Here is a 27,803-nt window from a genome sequence, read left to right as displayed (position 1 = left end):
AACAAGGACTATGGAGCCGTTACATTTTTCCAAGATACAGGAACATGCACCATCAAGCAGGGTATGTATCAAAATTCCCAAGCCCAAGGGATATGAATCGTCAAGTGGGATACCTATTAAATTCTCGTCCAAGGAGAATAATAGACGTCCTTTCTACTTATTTAATTCTCGCCACGTCCACGTGATGAAAATTAACGAAGTAATTGGATGGAGCCTTCTCACCCCAATAAGTCCAAATGCAATGAAGAGGCTTATGGAATATTAGATCGAGATCATGGAGTGTTAGTTACAACATACACTACAAAGAAAAGGGCCTATTGCGGCATTATTTATTTTGTTGCAAAATAAATCGCCGCAATAAACCGTTATTGCCGATGATTTTCTTATCGCCGTTGTGTCTTGACGCCAGTGCACTATTAAGTGATAAAAATATTTTGTTACAACGATTTTGAACATATAGCGACGAATTATGCAGCTGCAATTACAAATGCCTAGTTACAACACTGCTTCTTCCGTCGCAACAAACCCAAAGGCGCGAAAAGGTAGAAAAACATATACCCCTTCTCTCCTAATTCGTGATTCAGCAACCCCGACGCCCATACCCATGCCGAAATTTCTTTCCTCACCATTTTCGCCTACCTGCAAAGATACAGAACAAGAGTTTGGACTTTGCCAGATATATTCGCATGAATTCATTCTACTAATTCCCTGTTAGCTACGCCCGTCGATTCGGCTGTATACAAAAGCCTAAGTCTGTGCATGCCTCCATCTTGGATTTCCGAGTTATTTAATTTGGGCGTCTGAGGTATCGGCCAGAATTTTCTACCTAGGATTAGCGGGTGAATCTGTTTCATGCACCACAGGTATGTGTACCCCTTCATCCACACTCGTTGATTTCTTAAAATTGTGCACAAATATGCTTGTCGAAATGGATTTTTATGCCACCGTCACTCTGAAAGCATGTCCGTGAAATATTTTCTGTATTAAGGGTATGCGTTCTGTTTAAATGTCCTCTCTCTCTATTATGTATTCGTCGTCAGCTCCGAATCTTCCTCATTATCTTTGCCTCTAGGGTGTTTTCGTGTGGGTTGTTTATGGATTTTGTATTGGGTTGGGATGGGCTCGAAGTTGTTTTCCTCATTATGCGTTCTGTTTTTTGGTAGTTGTTTGTATATGCAACTTGTTGATGGGTTGGGATGGGCTCGAAGTTGGGTGTTTCTGTCCAAGCTATTGGTTTATTTTACGATTATTCTGGGCAGATTCCGAGTGCAAACTGCTAGTTTTTGTGCCTCCTTGCTGAAAGCACTTCACTGGATTCATTATGCTTTGGCTTATAAAAACAGGGCTGCTTTATCAGATGGTTTTTGCTTCTCTCTTTTTGAAGTGTCTCCGAGTGTGCTTGAATTTAGGCCATCCAAACGAGTATTGGCTTCCGAGAATCAGTTTGGACTGTAAAAGGTTACTATGTATAATTTGGTGGATTGTGCGATTTGTTAAGGATATAAGTTTAACTAAAAGCATCTTCACCTTAATTGATAAATATGCTGAACAAGAGTTTTAGGACCCCAAAGTGAGCAATTCACTGATTTCTTTGTTACGGAACTTATTCATCTTGTAATTCTTGTTTTTATTCTGGCAGTAGAAAGGTATAAATGAATGGACATATAAAATTATTTTTATTTTAGAGCTTCTGTCTTGTAGGGAATTTCAGTTTATCCAAGAAGTTTTGATGATTCTCTCTTTCTTGATCTGTGATTATTTTTTATAATGGAACATATTGTCCTTACTTAACTGAGCTGCCCTTCTTTGAATTCTTGTCTTTTATTGAATAGGCCGGTTCCTTGCTGAGCTGACAAAGCAAGTGTTTGCTGATCTTGCTTGTATTAACTATCAGGTATATCCTTCTTGTCCCGTCATTTGCTTTCCGATTTGGGTTTTTTTCATTACTTGATGCTATGGCATCTAGCAGGGATCGGGTTCTTGTTAAGACAATGCTACAGCTAAGGGGAAACAATTGCTGAGAAATATTTTAATGTTCAAAATATACATTCCTAATAGCATGTTGTTGCTAATTCCTATAATATATGTGTTATTCAATAGTTTGGTGTGCAGCTCTTCATTTGCCCCCTTTTGAAAGACATATTGAGCTAGTGTTGGTTGTCTAATCTTTAATATGAAAATATTAAAAACTAATATGTTAATGTAAATAAATTTTTGGCACTAACTATGTGCCAATGTTGCTAGAAATCATTGCTGCAGCAGTTTAGTACTAAAGCTTTGGCTACAGTTCACACCCCTCTGATCCCGGCCTCCACAATTTGTCAAACATGTTTTGGTACTCACATTGCACCTTTTATTAAGTATATCTCTTTAACTTTTTCAATATTAATGAAAATCAAAGGGGGAAGAAAGTCCAAAAGTGAGAATTTTAAAGTTGAATTTTCCATGCTTCCAAACGTTACCAAATCCACTAGATTGCACTTTTTGAGGTTGACCAAGTGGGATGACCATCTCTAAAATTGCTCAGTAAAATGACCAGTTCAAAAATTCCTTAAAGCAGTCTGATCCAAGAGAGAAGAAAAGAGAGATTAATGCAAAGAAAGGAAACTGAAGTCATTATCTTATCTTAACTACTGTACATTTTCTTAGCAAATACATGGAAGTTTTAAGGGATGCATGCCCAACAGCATTACAGAGTATTGCATTACCCTGCCAATGGCCTCCACTCATCTTTGATGTTTGCTTTGTTAGAAAATAAAATAATATGATGCTAAAGCTAAGATCAGAGCTGATCTGGCCGTATATAAGGAAGTGCAGCTTCTACTATAGCTAACTGGCAAACAAATAGACTGGGAAAGAGTGTTTTGAGTATAATTACTGAGGGGACATTATGGGTAGTATATAAAGACAAGATTGTAGCTTTTGGTTCAACGTGAGTGGAATTTTTTTGATTCTCTACTTTTCTTATTTGGTAAATATTTAATGTGCATATGATAAAGTGAGGTTGAAATTCAAATTCCAACCTCTCGTTAAGTTTTTGGTTGTGAAGAATGTAAACAGTTCCACTAACTTGGTTTTCAAGGATCTTGGAATTTTCCAAATTATTCTCATTGACGTAAAAAATTGATAGCACCGAGGGAGAAAAGAGAGGATGCCGGAGGTGGGAATGGCTACAATGATCTCAGTCTCATCATAGTTGTGATGAACTCTTGAACTTCCATTCAAATTTTATTTAATTAATCTCTAAATAATGCATATATATGTAAATGAGGGATGAAAGGGATACTAGTCGACATCATAAAGATAGGGGATTTCTCCCACTTTTCTACTATATATAATGACCCCAATTGAGGATAATTTCAAATTGCCATATTGTGTTTGAGCTATTATAAAAATGCTTATAATTAGTATCCAACTTGATTCATAAAATTGGCCTGCAAGTTGAGAAAGAGATTTCTAGATAATGTAAGACCACTATTACCATGAGTGAGTTCACACAGTAGAGTCGCTCTTGGTGGCTTTGATTTGTCAGTATATGTGAACATTGGATTGCTTAAGCCAACAAAGGAGATCCAGGGGTCGGTGGTGTGAGAAAGTTTTCACCAGGTGCAGGAAATCATGAGAAGTTTTCATGTAAATCCTTTTAGATTTTATTACCCTATTATAAAGATGTAAGGAAAAAAATGTAATATTTGTAGGATATGGTGGGGGCATTTACCTAGAAGTTTGTGCATTTTATACAGCAACCATTGTTGGACCAAGTTTCTGCTCATGTCCCTACCTGCCTATATCTGCAGTATGCATTGATGTGAGAGTAATGAAAATGGTTGTTTTTTTTTGTTAGGTAGTAATGAACATCTATTATGACCCAAATAATAGCAATTAAAATGCTGTTTATTGATAACCCAAATAGTCCAACGAGAATACGCCAAATAAAATCTTTCTTATTGTTGGATATGAAAGAAAAATGATCAGAGTTGCAATGAGCCAATATATATATATATATCACTACGAGAAAATAAGTTTGAATTGGATGAAAATATTTTTTAAAAATGAATGAGTTTGCTTTAATAGTATATATTCATTATTATCGCATATAATCACAAATGATCATTTTTTCCTGTACTGCACATATTGATCATGCATATTAAAGAAAATACAGAGAAAATTGAACCAACCCAAACATGATGCATGATCAATATTGAGTAAATCCTAATGATCATCCTGATCAGAACATAATTACAATTGTGTACAAGCCTGGCAGCTCCAAGTGATGTTTTCTTATAGCATTTCTATACAAGGTAAGGTTAGTCCTCAGTGTGTTTCTTGTACACTAGCAAGGCTGGAGAAACGGCCATCCTCATGACATCAAAAATGGCATATGCATGCAAAGGTTGTAGTATATAAAACAGTGTTTTATTGCCCCTAGCTATCCAACTTTAATTTAGTTCTGTACTACTAGATATACATTCATGAGTCACACTAGTTATGGCAGATTGGAATAGCTAGGGTCCATAAATATAGGAATGGTAGAGTTTGAAGATAGAGGCAACGTGAAAGCCTTGGACTTTGCCAAAATTATGTCTCCTTTAACACTTTGTCTATTCAGCTATTAGCCCAAAGCTCATCACCCTAGATTTAATCATATCTTTGGCAGAGGTGAGCTTCTGACTATTGGAATTGGTGGTGTGATTACTTATTTACTTCACCCACCTTTAATTAGTTTCTGAATATAGGAAAAAACTATAGGCAGAGTGAAGGTTCAGTTTGCAAGAAAAATGATATAAGTATATTAACTAAAGAGTAACTTTGAATCTATGAAATTTGAAGAATAATATTAAATACAAGTTAGTTATGTGCATAATGATCTTATACCCCTTTACATTAATAAATGTACTTACTCCATCGAAAAGGATAACATTATATTCTATTCTGTTTTTGCTTTTTCTGTTGAGTGATATACATTACATGCTTCATTGTAATAGCCATCATTTTGCATTGGTGATTTTGTTTTGACTGAGGAAGAAGTATTGTCTATCTCCTAGCTTCACATGTTGGCCAGCTTTTTGTACTGATCCTTATAGTTATTATTCCTTTTTGAGATGATCTTAGTTCTTATTTTTTGTCATTCCTTTAGATTTATATGTCTTTGTTATGTGGATTTAACATTTGCTACATAACAATCTGACATTGACCCCTATATTTACTTCACCAGTTTCCACTGCAGCTCCTACTTGATATGAAGTTGGGCTGAACTATCTTGAACAACAGCCCCAGTGTGGGCTTATATTGGACTGGTCATCATTTGAAATCATCTGCTGTATTACTGATTGGAACTGTAAGAACATTTATGTTTGTTTTTACTCGCGTTTCAAACTCTCTCTTGCACCTTGGTAACCATGTTGCAGCAGTGTTTCTGTGCATTTTTTAACTTAACTAGGACTGTATAATTCAGCTACATACTAGGTTTACTAGATTATGTTGAACAATCATAAAAAAAATCATTTAATCTAGTTCGATCAAAATGAAGAACATTTTAGTTGACCATCCAGCTCAATTAGTTGAATGCCCTTGCTGGTTGATAAACATGAATATAAGTTCCTTCCTGCAGGTGTTCTGAAAATGGTCAAGTCAGCCTTATCTTCTCTTTTCCCCAAACTACTTGACCGCACTCTAAGATTTCTTTGTGAACCTTTTTGCATCTTGTTAGCTTTAGTGATGGTTCACAAAATTCCTTGGTTTTACATTATTAGAATACAAAATCAAGAGGTCATTGGACCTGCAGTAACTGGGGCATATCTCTTTGTACCGTTTTTCAAGCCCCTCGCTTGTATTCGTGGGAGTGGAAATAACGGTGTGCATTTAAATAAAAATCAAGACTTTATTTGAGTGGTACAGTTTTCAATGATCTAGTACTGCCCTACATTTTGGCCAATGCCAAATACCTTAGCCACCTATACATTTTCTGGAGTGTTGGCATTAATAATTACACCATGATTTAGGCCATCTGAAAGAGTTTGTATAATGTCTACCAACTACATGCATTTTAAATTGGACTCAGCTTAGTACCCACATAACTTCAATAATTTCCTAGTAGCTTATAAGTTCTGAATAACGTGTCTAAGCGATTTGCTGTCTGATCATATGCCTCAACTAGTTTATGCCTCAACCAAGACCGACATTCCACTACATTCCACTATGCCTATTGTGCATGGATGCAATTCATATTAATTTCTTCAGCTCAAGAAGTTGCATCACTTTTATATTAGTTGATGGATTTGAAAACCTTTTCCCATTTAAAGGCTTTCCATACACAATGTTCCTTGTGCACTCTGCGTAGCTAACTAGTTAGGGACATTTTAATTTTGTTCCCTAACATTAAGGCTGTTTATACTAAATTCTAGATGGACAAAAGTTGGATGCACGAGAGCGATAGACTGATGTCACCTGCATATGCCGAAGGAGTTAACCAATTCCTATTACTTGCACGAAACCATGCAAGGGGCCAAAACCGCATACGGTGTCCATGCCGCATATGCTGTAATAATCTGTGGCTATCTTTCCCTGAAGTGCAGAGTCATTTGTTCATAACCGGGATTAATCCAAGTTATACACAGTGGATATTTCATGGGGAGGAGGAGACACAACATTTTAATATTGGATCTGATGATGAGTTAGATTATAATGGTGGGGACGATTACATCGATGACATCGACCAGCTGTTAGACGATGTGCGGGCGAGTACATTCTTCGACCCGCCCCACGACAGCACGTCGGGGCCTACTCAACCACCCATGGCTGAACACATCCCAATGTCTTCCTTTGCACAACTACTTGATAATGCTCGTCATCCACTTTATCCCGGATGTACAAAATTTTCAAAGTTGTCGTTTGTTGTAAAGCTGCTACATATAAAGACCATTGGTCATTGGTCAATCAAATCATTCAACATGCTCCTCAACTTATTGAAGTCTGCCTTTCCTGATGCTGATTTGCCACAGTCATATGAGGAGTCAAGGTCATTAGAGCGGGGGCTAGGGTTCAAGTACCACAAAATCCATGCATGTCCCAACGATTGCATATTATTTTGGAAGGAAAATCCTGATAAGAATGTGTGCCCTATATGTAATGCTTCACGGTGGATGTCAAATACACATGGGACACGAGTTCTCCCTCAGAAGGTTTTACAGCATTTCCCGTTGAAACCTAGACTGCAACGGCTATATATGTCTGCAAAGATAGAAACTGATATGCGATGGCATAAAGAGAAACGAGCTTCAGATGAGACAATTATGAGGCACCCAGCCGACTCAGTCCCTTGGAATAATTTCGATAAAGACCATGCATGGTTTGCAGAGGATTCTCGAAATGTTAGACTCGGTCTAGCTAGTGATGGCTTCAACCCCTTTAACAATTTGGCTAAACCTTATAGCATATGGCCAGTTATTCTCGTACCGTATAACTTGCCTCCGTGGCTATGCATGAAAGACCAATTCTTCATGACATCTCTCATCATTCCAGGGCCGAAATCACCAGGGAATGATATTGATGTTTACTTGCAGCCGTTGATCGATGAGTTGCTTGAACTTTGGGAACATGGGATAGCTACGCATGATGCATCCACGGCGTCAACATTCATGTTGCATGCAACATTATTATGGACAATAAATGACTTTCCAGCCCTGGGGAATCTTTCCGGGTGGTCAACCAAAGGAAAACTAGCATGTCCACCATGCAACGCAGATACAGACTCAACATGGTTGAAGTATGGTCGAAAGCATAGCTATATGGGACACCGTCGGTTCTTACCGCTAGACCACATTTGGAGACGCCGAAAGAATTTGTTCAACGGTAAAGAAGATCACCGACTGCCACCACAGGTGTTATCAGGTTCAGATATATTAAGTCAACTATATATGCTCGATGATCTCCAATTTGGTAAATCTCGTCGAAAGAGAAAGCGAAGGGCTGATGAGTTGAACTGGACGAAGAGCAGCATTTTCTTCAAGTTACCCTACTGGTCAACATTGATGCTGCGGCACAATCTTGATGTTATGCATATTGAGAAGAACATTACTGATAACATCTTTGGCACTTTAATGAACATTCCTGGAAAAACAAAAGATACTATTAATGCACGACGTGACCTTGAGATCTTGGGTGTAAGAAAAGAATTACATTTGAAGCGCGAAGGAGAAAGGGTTACATTGCCACATGCTTCTTATACATTGCAAGGTGATGAGAGGACTAAATTTTGTGAGTGGTTGGTGGATGTAAAATTCCCCGATGGGTTTGCTGCAAACATCTCGCGATGTGTTTCTGTGCGTGACTGTAAAATCTCTGGGTTGAAAAGCCATGATAATCATGTATTTCTGCAATGACTACTTCCTATAGCAGTTGGCGGGTACTTAAGAAATGACATTTCCCTGGTGCTGACTGAGCTTAGCAGTTTCTTTAAGGAGTTGTGTTCACGAACACTTGATAGAAATCGCCTATACCAACTGGAAAATGATATTGTACTCATCTTGTGCAAACTGGAGATGATTTTTCCTCCTGCATTTTTCGATGTTATGGTCCACCTCGCTGTCCATCTGCCCCGTGAGGCAATATTGGGTGGTCCAGTGCAATATAGGTGGATGTACCCATTTGAAAGATACCTGGGCAAGTTCAAACGGTATGTTAAGAATAAAGCTCGGCCAGAAGGTTCAATTGCAGAGGCCTACATTCACCTCGAATGCTTGACATTTTGCTCAATGTACCTAGAAGATGTTGAGACGAAGTTCAATCGAGCGGATCGGAATGTTGACGGTTCAGAAGCGGAGACAATGGATGGCTTTGCCATTTTCAACCAGAAAGTCCGTCCTTTGGGAGTTGCCTCTAATATCCCTTTAGATCATGAACTCCTTGCTTCAGCCCGGTGGTACGTGCTTAACAACTGCACAGAGATAGCCCACTACCTACAGTATGTACACCTATTATCTATGTTTATTATTTACTCTCTGTTGATCTTTACCACTACCTACAATGCCAGTGCATATTATCCACAACCTAATAATACCAATTTGTGCACATCGTGACTTGGTGTGCAGAGAACATCATGAAATGTGTCAGCGGACGAACCCTACTGCAGTTGATTGCACACATAAGAAGGACTTCGAACTATGGTTCAAGACGCGTGTAACGTTTCTTCTGTGCCTATGGATATTTTTGTCACACTTACAATTTCCTTGAACTTGTACTCAATCACTATGGAACTGGTTCTCTTTCTCTTACAATTTTCCAATATTGTACCAGGTTATAGGCCAACGTAACCTCAATCCACTTGATGTGTCAGCTGATTTATATGCACTAGCCTGTGGTCCCGAAAGTTGGGTTGCATCATACGCTGGTTGTATTATAAGTGGAAAACGGTTCCACACAAAGCGGCGTGAAGTCAGAAGACGTACACAAAATTCAGGAGTCTTTGTAACTGGTGACAATCAATCTAATAATGTTGACTTTTATGGTGTGATTCATGACATCTTGGAGATACACTACATGGGATGGCGACGCGTGTACCTATTCAGATGTGAATGGTTTGATGTTGGAGATCGAAGACGAGGGGTACGAGTGGATGATCATTTAGTCAATGTCAACATGGACCGGACTTGGTATAAGGACGAACCCTTTGTCCTAGCATGCCAAGCATCCCAATGCTTTTACATAAAAGATGTACGTGTCAAAGGTAATTGGCATGTAGTGCAGAAATTCACCAATAGGAATGTATACGATATTCCACCAATAGAAATGGTGGCAGAAGAAAAAGATGTGAATACGTCAAGTGACGCTGATGCCTATCAAGAGAATGAATCATCGCATCATTACACACCTGTCCAGGGTCATGATGTGCTTGTCCCAACTCCATTGAGTAGGAATGATATTGAACCCAGGCGTGTTGATGCACGAGAAGCAGGTTGTATAGATAACGCAGGACTTGAAGATTTTATCAACGATGCCGAACTTGGCTCTACATCAAGTGATGCTACTGGTGACGAGGAAGGTTCTGAGGAGCATGGTTTTACGACAGAGTCCGAATAAGTCTCAGAGTAGACTTATTTAGTGATAATGCTTTGATTGAACTTTTGTAATAATCTGACTCTAATGAAAGTTACAGGGAGCATCTTGTCTTCAGTCACCTATGTATCAAATACATAGGTGTATAACAATTAAGATATTGAATTAAGATATGTGTTTAGTTGTGAGTCCTCTTAACTGATGCATGCAAGATTTATTTATTCATGTGCAGTGACGTTGGAAAAATGCTGGAGTAGGAAATCTTAGTCAATCTTGAACCTAGTTGGCTACGTCTTCCAATGTGGTAATTGTTCTTTATGTTTGTGTATTCCAGTGAATTAATCTACCACTATATTAATGCTTAGATGTTTATGCAGGCCACAACTAGGCATCAAAGTGGTTGTGCCTCATATGTGTTGGGGACAATTTGGTGATGCTGGTGGGAGCCCTCCGCCCAGAAATTATAACGTCTAGTTTGAATCTAACAAAAACAAAAATTTCCAATTTGCTGCCCCTCCCCCCTCCCAAAATCTGAAAATAGTGCCTATCTTAGTTAGAATACATAAATGACTAATGATTGCGCAACCTATCTAATAAGAGGACATAATATTTACGGATATAAAATTAATACTTACTGGTATATAGCATCATAAGATTGTTGATTGTCATTATAACAAAGCAGCAAGAATGAATGTTACAAAATTACTGAAAGCATCCAATCATGGTGCAATTAACTGGACATATTTATTAGTAGATATTGAATATGATGGTTGAGATTAGAAGCAGGTTGCCCCCATGGTATATATAAACAGCTATATATTAAGCGTTTTAGGAGTGCAGAAATGTTAAATATATTGATGTACCATCCATGGTGTGCCAACCATTTTATAAAATATTTTTGGCATAATGGATAAATTGGTCTAGATCAGAATTTTCAAACACACCAATACATTTTAGGACTTTGCCATGGTGTTGTCTTTTATAAAGTGATTGTTCAAGAACTTTTTCAACTTAATTTGTGTCATATTACAATTTCTATTACACTTGGTACCAAAAGTGTAACTAGAACATGGATAAATAAGTTTTAATAAAATACTTCATATTAATGCAGATTCCACAATTACATAGAAAATGATCAACTTTAACTTTCTATATAATTACTGAACTTTCAGATTTGCCTGAAATTCAGAACAGGTTATGGTGTGTCAGTGGATATTTTAAATGGTTTTTTGGCATCATGGACAAATTGGACAATATGCTGAATTTTCAAACACACCAATGCAACTTTGGACTTTGCCATGGTGTTGTATTTTATAAAGTGATCAAATTGCTCTTTTTCACCTTAAGTTGTGTCATAGGAATTTTTTCTATTACACTTGGTACCAAAATTTCAACTAGAACGTGGATAAATAAGTTTTAATAAAATACTTCATATTTATGCAGATTCCATTGCTATAACGGATCTATAGATGGTCAAGTTTAGATTTTTATATAATTACTGAAAATGGTTTTGAGTAAAATTCAGAATAGATTATTTAAACATTTAAAAATGGTTGGGGGGAAAATGTACTACAAAAGAGGAAAAATAGAAAAGAGGCGCATATCAAAGGCGGGAGACTTGTATATCTTTACTGCTTTTAAGGGTATAAATGTAATTTACATACACAGCTGAAGTGATTTGCACCCATCCCATAAAGAAGTCAGAAAGTTTAAAAGGTAAAATATGCCCAGCTCTGTTATCTGCATGCAATATCTCCAGTTTTACAAGCTCACTGACATCTTGGATATTCCAGCAAGAAAGGAAATCTCCCACTACAAGCCTGGCAACTCCAGCAAAAGCAATGAAGTGGTTCTAGCTTATTAGAGGTCAACAATACCTTACTTTCTGAAAATTCCTTTCAGCAATCATCAAGATGCACCATAAGAGTAGCATGCCCGAAAGAGTTGCTGGGTGATTTTGCACTGCTACCTGGGAAAGTTGGTGGGTGAGTTGCCTCATGCACTTCATATATTCCTCTCTTTCTTGCATTGAGGACTTAAAGTCTAGTTAAAGGTATGTATCACACGTGGATTCATGCTGATTTCTTACAGAGCTTTAATCTGATATTCTTCCTTCTTAGTCCAGACAGTACGACTGTATTGATGGGTTTGCCTGAATCAGTTTTTTTATCTTTTTCTGAACTTTCTAGAGCTTATTTAGTTGGGATAAGCTCTATTAGGTTAGAAAATGCACATGGATGGTTTTACATCATTTCCTCAAAATCTGCATGCATGGTTGTATATGTGTGATATGCATGTGGAAAACTACCTTAAGTGAAGCCCACAGTAAGGTAGTTAGTTGGGAAGAATTAATGTTGTTTCTAACTCCAGTTCCAAATAATTGATTTTGGAACTTATTCTGTCCATTACAGACCATAAAAAAAAAATAATAAAAAAAAATTTAAATTTAGCAAAAAAAAAAATCATCTTGACAGCTCCAATTGCTTAGTTCCCAATGCAATTCCACTACCTTCCATGTAGGAAGTCTATTTGCAATTAATTAGTTGAAAGATTAAAGGGTATGTATTTCTCATTACATAAAGTGCATTATATGCATTTAAACTTCCAATTGGTGTGCTGTTTTTTGACTGCCTGTGTTTTAAGTTGGAATGCATGAAAATGACCTACTATTCTCTGAATTGGTAGTTCTGGTCATTAATATTGGACTGGTAATTTTTTTTTACATGAAATCAAACTTTTACACCAACAACAACATGATTACTAAGCATACAAAATGAAGATGGTGAAAAATGTGTGCATATGTGCCATGTGTGAGGCAAGACTTTAAATTGAGAGAAGCCATGTGTGTACCTAGCCTCATGGTTTAAAATTGCTTACATTGACATTTGAATAGATATGACATCTGCTGCACAATATAAAACTAATGTTTCTCTAGTGTAGGACAGCCGGTCACAAAAAGTTCAGATTGAGATTATCGACAAACACTTTCACATACATACGGTTACTGGCCTCACGCTGACTTAAGGCCACAAATTTGCAAGGAAAGTGAGACAAATGAGGACCAACATGGATGAAGAAGGTACAATTTCTTCTATTGGTATTGATTTTTCCTCCATACCAATAGATTTACCAATTGTTGTATGAGTGGGTGTTTGAAGAATTTTACGTTAACAATTGTAAAGCTGGCCGAACCATCGTTTTAATAATTGTTCACAATATGTTTTACTCAGGTGGACAAATGGGGCAAAGTGTCCAAGAATGGGGGAGAGGAAGGGGATGGCGTCCTATACGGAGTGGACCCCCTGGATTTCCATGCCGAAAACGTGATGCAATCTTGAGGGAATGCACCCCAGAGCAAGTTGTGGGACCAACCTTTAATCTTCTTACAGAATCTCCAACTATAGAGGAAGAGGCTTCTCGTCCTTATTTGATCCCGAGACCAGGGATTACAGCTGGCGATAACGGTAATAAAAATGATGAGTATTTACTAGCTTTGTTATAATGGTTTACATTAATTGGCTGCGACTTAAGATAAGTTTACAAGTTTGCAATATTGGTTGCAAAATCTAAATGCTGGTTATTTAGGGGATGCTGCCATGGAGGATGTAAGAGTATCGGTACCCGCCCCAACACAGAAGAAACGTGGACGTGGCCCAGCCATATGCACTGAGTTTGAGAAGCTTCGTAAGCACGGGCTAATACATTTGAAGATCAATGATGGGGAGATGGCTCCATGTTGTTCTAATGCCGGTATGTTCACAACAAGAATAACATGGATATTGAAACACCATGCACACATGAGTCATGCAAGGTGGACGGATGTACCCAAGCCCGAGAAGGATGAGTTGATGGAGCGCATCCGGGTAAGACAGCTTATACCTACATATTAAGTCTCGTTGATGAATATAGAAATGCAAGTATGTTATTAACAGCTACTCAAGCGTGTAGGGTGACTTTGAATTGGATTGGGAGAAACACAATCATCAAATGGCTGTTTGGAAAGCCCTACGTAAGCGGTTTAACGCTTATCACCATGAATTGCACAAGAAGTATATGAAGTTTGCCACTCATGAGGAGGCATTGGCTTCCGAGACTAGTATGGTCAACCCAATAGTATGGACTAAACTTTGTGAGAGATGGGGAAGTGATTCCTTCAAGGTATCCATTAAAATTAATACATGAATCTATACATGTATATGTTGAGTTTGGACATAAGTTATATTCTCATGCATATTCACTCTAAGAATATAACTAACATTGGCATTATCATGGCAGAAAATGTCAGCTAGAAATAAAGAAAGTCGCAAGAAACTCGACGTTAATCATACATCTGGGTGCAAGTCATTTGTTAGGGTACTTGAGGAAAAGGTAAACGATTTATATAAGTTAGTTGGATGGCAATAGCTTTGTAATATTTATTCCGTTGATTGAATTAATAAATCACATTTATTGATCATGAATGAGAAAAATGCTGACTTTTGTTTTTGGTCCTGAGTTGCAAGTTTTCCTATCAATAGTTATGCAAGAATTCAGCATCTAGTTTTCTTTATATCAATCCATTGATTATCATGTACATCCAAATTCAATTTTCATTCATCTTAGTTGCATAGGTCTGGACTCGATAATCATATCTGGAACTTTATTTGCATCCTTAGCATTTATCTCACACTTGATATTCCTTATCTCTTCTATAAACTGATTTTCATGTTGATGGTTGTATCGAAGGTGAAATTGTGTAAACAACAGTTATGACCAGTTCAGTGGGTTTTATATAAAAAGATAAACCTAACATGTATGACCTGCAGTAATAGGGAAGTTTAGCGGTCATATATCGACATTTGCATAAAAGGTTTTTGTGCAAATGTGATAGCTAATTTGCCTGGCAAATTATCTGTAGCAAGGCCTGAAGTTGCCTATCTTTGTCACATAGAATATTCATTATGTTTTTTGATATCAACACATGTAATTTCAGCTATTATTATGTGTGGCTAGATTGTGTAGTTAAACATAATATTCTGTACAGTTTTTGTTATGTGTGTTACTAATTTCAGAACAATTTTCATGCCACAACTATCTAGCGAGTACACGAAACCAACGTAGTGGACTTCTATCGACACACTCGGTGGTCAAAGAAGAAAGAGAAGTTTGTGACCCCAGCAACGGAGCATAATTATGTGAGTAACATTACGATTTTTAGAGATGGACCTAAAGTGTTTCATATCTGGTATACTTATTGAGAACTAATGGTGTTACCGTGAATATGGGAATATAATGTATATACTTATGCCTGTTTGTTTCTTGTTACAGAACAAGATGACCAGCAAAATGGATGCATTAGAGCCTGAAAAACGGACGGATGAAGCAGCATCAGAAATATTTAGGTCAGTACTTGGTCAAAGAGCAGGATATGCACGAGGGTTAGGAGAAATGGTAATTCCAGACTCTAGAAGAGTACATGATCGTATACGAGATAAGGAGTATGCGGAATTGGTAGAACGACACAAGAAAGATGCTCAAACTCACAAGGATGAACTAGAGGCTGTACGGGAAGATATGAGGAAGATGATGGAGAGGCAACTTGAATCTGAGAAGAAGATGATGGAGAAGCAACGTCAAACAGAGAAATTATTGATGTCCTTAATGTCGGAAAGGTAGCTGTGCTCAGAAATGCAGCAGAGGCAGCCGTGGACTCAAATTGCGAGGCAGCCGTGGGCTGAATCACAGAGGGGGCCGTGGGCTGAATCACAGAGGCAGCCGTGGGCTGAATGACAGCGGCAACCATATTCTGAAAAGCAGAGGCAGCCAGCATCAGAATCTGAGGAGCCGGCTTCCTCAGATTCAATCTCACCCACTCCTTGGTCAACTCCATGAGCTGCATGCAGCTTGTGGATGTCCCTGTTTTGGGAATTTTTGGTAGTTAGGTGGCAGGTAAAAATCTGGAATTTTTTGGCAGTAAGGTTGATTTGCTTATTTGGGTTAGTGGTGTGAGAGTCTACACACTGAATATAAGTTTTTTGGGGAGCTAACTAAATGAGAAGGGGGGGAGACCAGATAACAGTTTAAGTGCATCGTGGACATCCATTATGTCTTTTTGTATACCTTTAGACTGCAAGAATATATAACCCATGTCCCAGGACAAAAGCAAAATTTGTTCAAATGTATATTATTAACGGATCTATAGATGGACAAGATGGTGGTGTTAATGTGCACTACATAAGGTTAGTTGCTTGAACACTTGATATAATTTTTAAATGGCCCGGTATGTTCTGGACAGATATGCATATTTACTTACTAGATATTGTAATCACAGGTTCTAAATGAAGTTAATAGGAGGGTGTAGGTGAGGAGCTGCTGAACCACACACTCTGCTCTTGAAAAATCAGAAGTTGGATGGCAAAATTTTCCAAATAGTACACAAAGCTAGTCCTTAAAATATTCTCATGGACAGCAAAAGTTGGAATCTGCAGGTAATATATGTCTTGCACATATTGGTTATATTCAATGTTTAATGATTGGTGGCAACATTAGAAGTTTACAATTACCTTTAGAAGTTAAATAAAATCTTATGGGGCTGTTAGGAATTATAATTGAATTGATGACTGGCATTATTGTGGGGCAGCTAGAAGGCTGCAGAATTTATTGTTTTGAGCTGGAAATGAGATGACCATAGTATGTTCGTATGCTAGATTCATTTGTGTGCAAAAAATGAAAAAATACATGGCTCTAATTTACCCCATTAAGGGAGGTTCCCTTAGACTTAGGATTTCTACTATAACTTATTATCAAAGACAAAATCATGCTTGTCCTAAAGAAATAAATTGTCTAGACTTTTGCTATCTTTGTCACATAAGTTGATTTAAGTATCTTAACTTGAAATTAATGGTTTAGTGTAGGGACTTTTAATATGATGCATGTATAGAATCCAATATAACTAATCTAGCATCTGATGCATGCTAGATTACTAGTAGGAGAGTTGTAGTTATTCTCCTAAATTTCTAAAGCGGGTGTAAGGTTTGCTTAGGAATGTGAAAATATCTTAGAATCTGTTAAGAGAATTGCAAAGGCTATGTCAACAATTAACAAACTGATTCTGAATTACTTCTTAGCCCTATCTCTCAAGGTAAACAATATTGAAAAGAAAATCTGAATAAACATTATAATTAAATTGCAGAGTCATGAAAGAGTGTTCCCTAGCGAATGTTGTCTATATGTTTAAAAATGCATATTAGTCAAACATTGTGTGCTGTTACTGATATAAGTTTAATTAGTTTCACTAATGCACAGATTAAAGGTACCAACTGATGAGTAAAATGGCACACCAGTGGGGTTGATGGAAACCATGTGACAGCATGTGTGGTAGAAGATGAAGTGCAGAAAGAGATTATAAATTTACTGGTGTAGATTTCTCAACTATATTTTTGGATCTAATGGGGATATAGTATGCTGGAAACAAAACAAACACAGTCTGGAGTGTTGATTATAAAGATGCCAACAAGCAGTGGGAGTCTCCCACCTCACCCTCAACACAATCAATGATTACAAGGGGTTAAGCTGGTATGAAGTTGAAGTTTTCATACCCAATCTCCCAAAGTCAAAATTTCTTGTAAATGGATAGTGGGTTTGACATTTCCAGTTTACTCATAGATTATTTGGAGTTTAGTTGGTATATTTGAAATAGCATGGATTAATGCTTTGGCTTGTTGGGCAGCACCATTTCTAGTGTGGTAGTTGCTGAAGTTGAATCCATGTCTTGGTATATTTTGAGATTATTGACCTTTAAACTATGTGAAGTGCTGCAATGAAGTTGAATATAATATATGAATTTCTACTTGAATCATTGCTACTATAGTGGATGTACGTGTGATGTGTGCTTTAGGGGGGTTCAGTTTTCATGTAAAGTAGGCAATCTCCTAATTTATATGTCCAATTAGTTGCTGGCAGCTCAATTATTATAACTAGGACATTGTTACGTACAGGAGACATTATGATAAGAAAATAAATTTTACATCATCAATTTGGATAAACTGCATTAGTAACTATATATTGTTGAAGAAATTGTATATTTTTATATGCAGGAAATGGGAGATAATTAAGTACCACCTGTATGCCCACTATAGATCACTACTAGTAAATATTTTATACTATTTTTTAAATATATATATTGCATATATTTAGGCCAATGGGATTTTAGACAAACTAACTGTGAAAGAAAATGTCCAAGGGATCAGTATATGCAATAATACAAATTAAAAAAAAAAAAAAAAAAAAAAAAAAGGACGTTAAACGGCGTTTTATGTGGTTGACGAAACTTGCTTGCAGTTTATATATATATATATACATATATATATATAAACTCATGAATTTAAGGAAGGGCGGCATTTTGGAGGACATATGGCAGCAAACAAAAGCAATGCAAAAAGTGTATAGATTTCCAAAAAGTAGAAATTGTGGCTACTGTGTAGTAAAGTCAGCAGGCATAGTTAATGTCGCCTTTAACTTGGTGCAACGTAAGCACCTCAATTACTGCGGCAATAAATCAACGTTGCCTATAAAGCAGTAGGCCAGCATTTGTTGTAAACGTCGCCTCTGTTTTTGGCCAATCACCGGCGAAATTTTCTGGGCATCAGCTACATAATGGATTTGCAGCAGATAAATAACAGCGGCATATTTTGACTCCCCAAATTACTAGTATTGTCGGCACATTCAGCAGATAAAGGCTGCGAATATTTGTGCTGCAAATATTGGATATTTATCAGCATTATACAGGGAAACGACGGCTTAATGCAAAGGCCACATTTCTTTCCCGTCCATCAAGCGGCAGTATATAAATGCTGCGGTAAGTAATCTCCGACGTTTTGTACTTACAATGGCAACTATTTTTAATGCCGCAAATTCTAAATATTCTTGTAGTGATAAATCAATGTTGTGACTGCCAAGTTAATAGGAGAGGATGGCTAGTCCAAGGAAATAGCGAAAAACTCACCATATTCTTTGGAAGTGATCAGTTCATGATCATTCCATGGATACTATTTTATGAATATGATCTATGCCAATTACCTAAACTGATAAGGGAAATCAGGAGATTGAATTGATATCACATATTTATCACTAAACTTCACATCTATATATCTGGCTAAAGATGGGTACTCCTAAGTAATTATTTTCCTAATATTTTCGTAACATCTCGATTTATGTATATACTTACTTAGGTATCGAATGTGCATCAGGCACACTGGACTATCATCATTCTCTATTGTAGATGAATCATTTTGGTGAACGGTTTGTGAAACAATTCCATCCCTTTCCTTTTATAAAGTATAAACATATGACCAAATTTCCTATAATGTTCCTCCGTACATGTTTTTTTTCATGATTAGATTGGTATTTACAAATTTTACACCCTTCTATCCTTCTCCACGTCTTCGCGCATAATTCTCTTCTTTTCCCAATATTCTATTCTCGAAATACATTCCTCTCGGGATCTTATTTTGTTCTAATGCTATATATACTTATAATTTTATGTACAAAATTATAGGTATTGAATAAAAAGTCCAATTTGTCAACTTTTTTCTTTGTTAATTTGAATTTTAAATTTTAAATTTTATAATTTTCATTAGAGTTTTGCTACTCATCATCTTATACACTATACTTATTATTATTATTTTTTTAAATTGAGTTATTCTACTGATCATTTATACATTATATATTTGGTAAGAAAAAAAATAAATAAAATAAAAAATATATATAGTTTGTGTGATATGAAAATGATGAGTAGCTTTCTTTTTTAATACATCATTAATTGACAGCACATTTAAGTCAAATTATAATTATAAATAGGATGTTCCTTTGTTTTTAGAGTTTTGTAACGTACAAACAAATTTGCGCATTAATCTACATATTAATACTGATTTCTTCATATTCAAAATTTAAATTAGCACTGTTTTCGATAAAATTTAATTTGTGACCAATCACGTTATATTAATACACATATTAGTGCATAATTATGCTTATAATTAAATTTTTCTTGTTCTTATACTAAGTTTTGCACTGTTTATGCTCTTCTTCAATTCTTCCTACGAACTACTCTCCTCTATGGCCTTGTGGGCCGTCTTGCTCGCTACTGCTTTTTGAGATTCCCAAAATAAATAAATTAAATGTATTGCCCTTCTCTTGGACCCAAAGAGCATTCAGATGGGCCTATGAGTCTATTTCCATGGTTTTATTATTCCTTGTTTCTGATTTCATGCCAACTTAATATTTTACGTATTTTTAACATTACTTTGCTTGCCAATAATTTTTTCTTTTAAATAAAAAAATTTAAAAAAAAAAGATAGAAAGAAATGGGAGAGGATATAATTTACGTACATATTATTTTTGTTTATCTATTTCTGGGCAAGAGAGATGCACGAACTTGATCCTGTGTTATCACTTAGGAAAGCGTGGGCTGCCGATGACATTGAATGCTCAACAACCATGCTGTAGTTTCCATTAAATGAGTAACAGAGGAACTTGATTAGCCTTCGATCTAGTACGCCAAAAACACAACAAAACAAGACCCCAAAAGAGAAGAGAGAACAAAAATGTTGGCGGAGAAGCGAGCTACGTCTCCTATGGAGGTCATGGGGCCAAGAGATGAGAAGGAGTATGAGGAGGAGGAAGGAAGCGTCAGCAGCACCATGCGCACTGCAGAGACCTTGCTGCGACTTGTCCCCGTGGGTCTGTGCGTTGCGGCACTCGTGGTCATGCTTAAGAACTCTCAGACCAACGATTTCGGTTCCATTTCTTACTCCGACCTTGGAGCATTCAGGTGTTCTTTCTGCTGCAATTTCATGGACGATTAACTAAAAATTATATATATTTTTCCCATTCCCTAGTAATTGTTAATATTATGAACATTTCTTCTTTGGGTTAGTGCTTTGAAGTATTGCTGGTAATATATTCTTGAAAACTGAAATTCCATGGACGGATGAACACTGAAGAACATTTGTGGCATTAATTAGCTAGATTGCCATAAAGAAAGCTCAAATCTATCTGCAACGGAAATAATAATAATAATAATCTGCAAATGAAACTAAATCAACAAACAAGAACGGAACGATTTGCAATACACTTGGTATATATGCTTATGCTCGATTATATTGTTATCATGGCATTTGATTTTGGCCGACTCTGTTTTGCAAGTACTGAAATATATCAGCTTTCTATTTATGTTTTTCCTCCCTTTGGGTCCATTGATTAAATGCATGGAACTGCTATGTTAAATTAGTGACTACTTTTATTATATATGACATCAAGATTGTCCCCTCCGGTAAAAAAGAAAATACTGGACCATCACCTGTAGCAATCACCATCACCATTGCTAATTTGCTGAGATGCTTTTAGATTGCTATGGAAGGAAGCAACAAGTATAGCTCTATGAGATAAATTCAGTTGCTCATTCACTGCAATTGAATTGCATTTTGAGGCTGATTGTTGATTTGGATAGTGAGGTGAGATGAGATGAATTGATTGATAAAATGAAGCAAAAAGATAAATGTCATAATGCTCATTCGTATCATTTCATTAGACTTACAAATACACAGTGCCTTGAGTAGTTTATATAGGCATTCTTACAGAAGGTATGAGCTGGAAAAATAACAAAAAAGGAATAAGTTTGTTATAACAGAAGAATAGGAAACAGAGTTCTTGAATCTTCTAGACCAGCTGACGTGTATTATTGCTGCTTGATAGCCTGTGAGTGTGCCTCAGCTTGGTTATGGTTAATACGCCCCCTCGAGTCTAGCGGGGTGTCACACACAGTCAGACTCGATCTCAAACATGAAAACCGATCAGCCACCAAGGGTTTTGTAAAGACATCTGCAAGTTGATCTTTACTGCTGCAAAAAAGAACCTGCAAGGTCTTTGCTGCAACTCTATCACGTACAAAGTGGAAATCCACATCCATATGTTTAGTGCGTGAGTGATATACCGGGTTTGAGGTTAAGTATGTTGCACCGAGATTGTCACACCATAAAACAGGAGGCCGAGGAATAGAAAACCCAAGTTCCTTGATTAAAGTTTGCAACCATATGAGCTCTGCAGTTGTGTTGGCCAAGGACTTGTACTCAGCCTCAGTACTTGAGCGGGCAACAGTGTGCTGTTTTTTTGAGCTCCAAGAGATCAAGTGCTTACCCAAGAAAATACAAAATCCTCCCGTAGATCGTCTATCATCTGGGCATCCTGCCCAGTCAGCATTGGAGTATGCATGTAGTGTAAAACTAGAATGTTTTGAGAGGAATAAGCCATGATTAATGGTGGACTTAAGGTAACGAAGGATTCTTTTGACAGCTGTCCAATGTGTAGTTTTTGGTTCATGCATGAATTGGCAGACCTTGTTGACAGCAAATGAGACATCTGGTCTAGTTAAGGATAGGTATTGGAGGCTACCAACGATGCTTCGAAAAAGGGTAATATTGTCAAACGAAGGTGAGTCAAATTTTGAGAGTTTGGTGGAAGCTGACATGGGTGAGGAAATGGGATTTGCACCGAGCATGTTGGTTTTCTTTAACAAATCAGAAATATATTTCCTTTGAGTAATCAAGAGACCATTATCAAGATAATCAAGCTCCAGACCCAGAAAATAAGATAATTTGCCTAAGTCTTTAACCGAAAATGCATGACCAAGAGAGTCCATCAGTTTGTCAACAGCAGATGAAGATGATGAGGTGATGATCATGTCATCCACATATACCAAAATAAATATACAGAGATCACTTGTGTGCAAGATAAAAAGTGAAGGGTCACCCTGTGAAGCCGAAAAACCATAGTGAATGAGCCATGAGCTTAACTCAGAGAACCAAGCCCTAGGGGCTTGTTTAAGGCCATAGATGGCCTTGTTTAACTTGCACACAAAATTGGGCCGTGTAGGATCAGTAAACCCTTGGGGTTGTTGCATGTAAACTGTCTCACTGAGATTGCCATGAAGAAAGGCATTCTGTATATCAATTTGTCTAAGATGCCAACCACGTGCAACAGCAATTGATAGAACTAATCGAATAGTTGAGGGTTTTACCACAGGACTGAAAGTTTCGGTATAGTCGATACCGAGTTGTTGATGGAAGCCTTTGGCCACCAATCTAGCCTTCCTCCTTTCAATGGAACCGTCAGGGCGAAGCTTTGTGCGAAACACCCACCTGCAACCAACAAGATTAGAAACGGAGGTGGGGGGAACAAGGGTCCAGGTGTTGGTTTTAATGAGAGCTTCGAATTCATGTAACATGGCAGATTGCCATTCGGGAAATTTAGAGGCAATGGAGAAGGAAGATGGTTCATCTGGTACCGTAGTAGTGGAAACAAAGCACTGCCAAGATGGGTATGGAACTGTACCGTCGGAGAAGATGCGAGGTCTTGATGAGTTGGTATGAGACCGTGTGATAATGGGTGAACGAGGAGGAACTAAAATGGGTGAAGACCGAGAGATGGAGGAGCTTTGATTTTCTGAAGGAATTTGAGAATTAGGGATTGATGAGGACGGCGGCGAGGAAACCTGCAGAGTAGATGAAGAGGAAATAGGATGGACTCGGGTCATTGAAGATGGACTGACAGGCCGAGAGGGGGGTAAGGGACTGATGGGCCGAGAGAGGGGTAATGAGCTGATGGGCCGAGATGAGGTAATGGGTACCGGACCAAGAATAGAGGGAGGAAAACATGGAAGGGAAACCGATTGGGGATTGGGCTGGGAAATGGATGGAACGGAGATGGGCTTTTTGTAGGGAAAGTTCTTTTCATTGAAAATGACATCCCGGGAAATGTAAAGACGATTGTGATGTTGATCAAAACACTTGTATCCTTTATGAGAGGAACTGTACCCAAGAAATATACATGATGTTGAACGAAAACCCAATTTATGTCGATTATAGGGGCGAAGATTAGGCCAACATTCACAACCAAAAACTTTTAAAAAATTATAATCTGGAGGTTTGTGATAGACCATAGAATATGGGGATTGATTTTGTAAAACTGGAGTGGGAAGTAAATTAATAAGATAGGTGGCGGTTTCAAAGGCATCATCCCAAAAAGATAATGGAAGAGATGCATGAGCAAGAAGAGCGAGGCCAGTTTCGACAATATGTCGGTGTTTTCGTTCAACAAGACCATTTTGTTGGTGTGTGTGGGGACACGAAAAACGATGTACAAGTCCAAGAGTTTTGCATAGATTTTTAAGAGGTAGAAATTCACCTCCGGCATCAGTTTGCAAAGAGATTATTTTAGTATTAAAAAATCTTTCAGCAAATGTGATGAAAGAAGTAAAAGTAGAGAGAACATCTGATTTATTTTTAATGGGAAAAAGCCAAGTGAAACGTGTGAAATGATCAACTATGCTCAAGTAATATTTATAGCCATTTCGTGAAAGGAGGGGAGCTGGGCCCCATACATCAGCCCATAAAAGATCTAATGGCTTAACAGAAGTAGATGATCCTAATGAGAAAGGCAACTGGTGGGCCTTAGCCAAGGGACAATCAGAACAAATAAAAGATGAATCAGTTGGGAAAAAGGGCAAGCAGGTGGTGCGCAAGACTCTGGAGACAACGGCAAGGGAAGGATGACCGAGCCTTTGGTGCCAGCAACCAAGAGAAGCTCTTTCACCAAGATGGGCAGACGGAGAAGACAGGTGCATTGCAGATGGAAAATGGTAAAGGCCATTACGAGTTGGTCCGGTGATGAGGAGCTTCCCGCTCTGTTGGTCCTTCACCGAAAAATGGGTTGCATGAAATTCAAAGAAACAAGAGTTGTCAATACAAAATTGCAAAACTGAGACAAGATTTTTTGTAATTGAAGGAACATGGAGAAGATTATGTAAATGAAAAGAAGAGGATTTGACAGAGAAAGAGGAGTCACCAATGTGCTGTATCGGAAGACCAGTTCCATTCCCAACTTTTATTTGCTCATTTCCATCATACGGTTCAGAAGAAAGATTAAGGTGAGAGAGATCATGGGTAATATGGTGGGTTGCTGCACTGTCCGGATACCATGTAGAATCGGGAATGGCTGAAGGGGAGGTGTAGTTGGCAGAGAATGATCGGGGTGGGTCATATTGATAGGCATGATCAAACCGAAAATGACATTGAAGAGCAATATGTCCAGGTTTATTGCAAACCTGACATGTTGGTCGGTTGGAGAGATTGGTTTGGGATGGGAAACTGGGTTGGGAGTTTGAAGAGAATCGGCCTCTGTTAGTGGAGTATTTTCCTCGGCCACGGGTATGTCGATTTCCACGATAGGGACCCCTGCCTCTTTGGTCACGGTAGGTATGGGAACTGAAATTTGCAGTGGGTTCAAAAGGAGAGGAGAGGTTTGTGCTCCGAGAGGCATGTTTCAAATGACTTTCATGAATAAGCAAGAGATGGTATAGCTCTTGAGAGGTCACGGGATCAGATCTTGTGGTTATAGAGGTTGTGAAGAACTCATAAGGGGAACCCAGACCATTTAATATGTAAGTGACAATTTCTTTTTCTGAGAGATGACTGCCCGTAGCAGTGAGTGTATCAACAAGTGTTCTAACTTTGTTGAAGTAATCGGAGATAGATTGATCTCCACGGCTCAGGTTAGTGAGCTGGAACCGGATTTGGAACTCATTAGCTTGTGAGTAGGAGCTGAACATGGATTCAAGAGTAACCCAAAGCTCACGAGAAGAACCTGCAGAAATGACATGTCCAATAATTGAATCTGTCAACGAAGAAAACAGAATACTTAAAATAAACTGGTCTGTTCGTTGCCCGGAAAGAAAGGCTGGGTTGGTTTTCTGGGTAGAGCCATTTGTGGCAGGAAGTGTTTTGGGTGGGATAATCTGTGAGCCATCAACAAATGAATATAGATCTTGGCCTCTTAGATAGGTAGATATTTGCACCTTCCAGAGTAAGAAATTATCTTTGTTGAGCTTTAGAGTAGTTAAATGAGAGAAAGAAGAGGAAATAGGGGTCGAAGATGAGGGTGGCAATGGTGGTGGTGGTGGTGGTGGATTTTCGTTTTCAGCCATGAAGAAAAAAAAAAAAAAAAAAAGATCAGAGAGACTGCTAGTCTAGCAGCTCTGATACCATGATAAAATGAAGCAAAAAGATAAATGTCATAATGCTCATTCGTATCATTTCATTAGACTTACAAATACACAGTGCCTTGAGTAGTTTATATAGGCATTCTTACAGAAGGTATGAGCTGGAAAAATAACAAAAAAGGAATAAGTTTGTTATAACAGAAGAATAGGAAACAGAGTTCTTGAATCTTCTAGACCAGCTGACGTGTATTATTGCTGCTTGATAGCCTGTGAGTGCGCCTCAGCTTGGTTATGGTTAATATTGATATGGTTTGTGAATAGTAGTAAGATATTTAAGTTAAGATGAGATGAGTTAGAAATTGTTTGAGTTAGAATATTTTTTGGGGTTTTGAGAGATGAAAGAGAAAAAGTTGAATTATTTTTTATGTTTTGTTTGGAAGTTTAAGAAAGTTGCAATAATTAAGTAATGATTAGATGAAAAAGTTAAATATTTAAAATTGAAAAATGTTTGTATTTGTGGTTTTTAGATATTGAGATGATATCTAATGAGATAGAAGCATCTCTCTATCCAAACCAAACCTTACTCTAGATTTTATCATCTCCGGTCACTATATTGATATAACACATTTTAATCAACTTCATATACTGCCACTTAAATAGGCAATTACCTAAAATGTGGCATACGAAGGACAACATTTCTCTTAACTTTTCTTTAAAGTATATTTTTATGTTGTAGACATTGACATCTGTCAAATATGGCCAGGCAGTATATCCGGTAAATATATCTCCCCCATGGAAACTTGGAATCGGGATTAGGATTCAGGTATCTCTTTTAAAAATTAATAGACGATGAAAATCATTATTATGCAGGTATTTGGTACACGCCAATGGAATATGTGCCGGCTATTCTCTTCTTTCAGCCATCATCGTAGCCATGCCTCGCCCCTCCACCAAGTCCAGCGCTTGGACTTTCTTTTTCCTTGATCAGGTTAGTTGATTTTCAGAACCTTAAGACTTAAAAAAACACTACAAATTAAGCAAGAACCAGCATTGAGATTGTTGTCTCTGTTAATGCGGTTAGGTGCTCACCTACGCAATTCTGGCTGCCGAAGCCGTGTCATTGGAGTTGTTATTCCTGGCATACAAGGGAGATGCAGCCGTTACCTGGAGTGCAGCTTGTGGTTCTTTTGGCGGGTTCTGTCGTAAGGCCACAGCATCCGTAGTGATCACATTCGTTGTAGTGGCTTGCTATGCAGTGCTTTCACTCATTTCATCCTATAAACTTTTCAGCAAATTTGATTCCCCCTGTGGTCAACCCCGGCAAGGGCATTGACCTTGCTGCCTTCCAAGGCTGATCTAGAATTGTGTTTTTTCGGTTGCATGCACCTAACTTTGACATCCTGGGCATAATAAATAACATGCTTGATGGCATTGGAGGTGCTTGGTTGTGATCTTTGTAATTCCACTGTTTCTGTGTTTTTGCATGATGTTGCTTGCTTAACAAGCATGGGGGTCTAAAATTCTCAGGCCACTTACAAGTAAGAAACTTTTTATTGTCAGCTTCATGTGTCTTATGTAAGAAGTATAGGGATGTGAAACCTTTGTCGTGTAGTAATGCCTATATAAAAGAAAGATCCGAGGGGTTGGAGAAGTAATCTTTATCAGTTGAACGATGGCAAGTTAATGTTTGATATTGATCCCAGTCTGTTTCATGACGGCC

The 27,803-nt window shown here is 37.7% G+C and overlaps 1 protein-coding gene, 2 long non-coding RNA genes and 1 pseudogene across 4 annotated transcripts; all 4 read left to right on the top strand.

Moving 5' to 3' along the window:
* Positions 1-674: 674 nt before the first annotated feature.
* On the top strand, positions 675-10,506 carry LOC122307057. The gene is made up of 5 exons (XR_006241626.1): positions 675-863; positions 1,833-1,894; positions 5,216-5,338; positions 10,286-10,357; positions 10,431-10,506. It is a non-coding gene; the product is annotated as an uncharacterized LOC122307057 (long non-coding RNA).
* A 2,613-nt stretch (positions 10,507-13,119) lies between these two features.
* LOC122307477 lies at positions 13,120-16,034 on the top strand. Its single transcript, XM_043120378.1, has 7 exons — positions 13,120-13,132; positions 13,284-13,517; positions 13,639-13,916; positions 14,002-14,211; positions 14,329-14,421; positions 15,132-15,227; positions 15,361-16,034. The coding sequence occupies exons 1-7, from the start codon at positions 13,120-13,122 to the stop codon at positions 15,706-15,708; spliced, it is 1,272 nt and encodes a 423-aa protein (XP_042976312.1). The 3' UTR covers positions 15,709-16,034.
* Positions 16,035-16,197: 163 nt separating this feature from the next.
* On the top strand, positions 16,198-17,476 carry LOC122308344. Of its 2 annotated transcripts, none has more exons than XR_006242003.1 (3): positions 16,198-16,271; positions 16,364-16,520; positions 17,338-17,476. It is a non-coding gene; the product is annotated as an uncharacterized LOC122308344 (long non-coding RNA). The 2 variants fall into 2 exon arrangements; XR_006242002.1 differs by having other exon boundaries at positions 17,322-17,476.
* A 2,960-nt stretch (positions 17,477-20,436) lies between these two features.
* On the top strand, positions 20,437-27,738 carry LOC122307321 (annotated as a pseudogene).
* The last annotated feature ends 65 nt before the right edge of the window (positions 27,739-27,803 follow it).

The sequence above is a fragment of the Carya illinoinensis genome, chromosome 4 (genome assembly GCF_018687715.1).
Source record: "Carya illinoinensis cultivar Pawnee chromosome 4, C.illinoinensisPawnee_v1, whole genome shotgun sequence".
NCBI classification, from domain to species: domain Eukaryota; kingdom Viridiplantae; phylum Streptophyta; class Magnoliopsida; order Fagales; family Juglandaceae; genus Carya; species Carya illinoinensis.
Note: the sequence above shows the minus strand (reverse complement) of the source record. Positions and strands in the feature narration are given on the sequence as shown.

What these genes read in the sequence shown, in the direction of transcription:
- LOC122307477 (XM_043120378.1), top strand. An exon ending in GATTACAGCTGGCGATAACG is followed by an intron (nt 13,518 to 13,638) that starts GTAATAAAAATG and finishes CTGGTTATTTAG; the next exon opens with GGGATGCTGCCATGGAGGAT. An exon ending in TTAGGGTACTTGAGGAAAAG is followed by an intron (nt 14,422 to 15,131) that starts GTAAACGATTTA and finishes ACAACTATCTAG; the next exon opens with CGAGTACACGAAACCAACGT.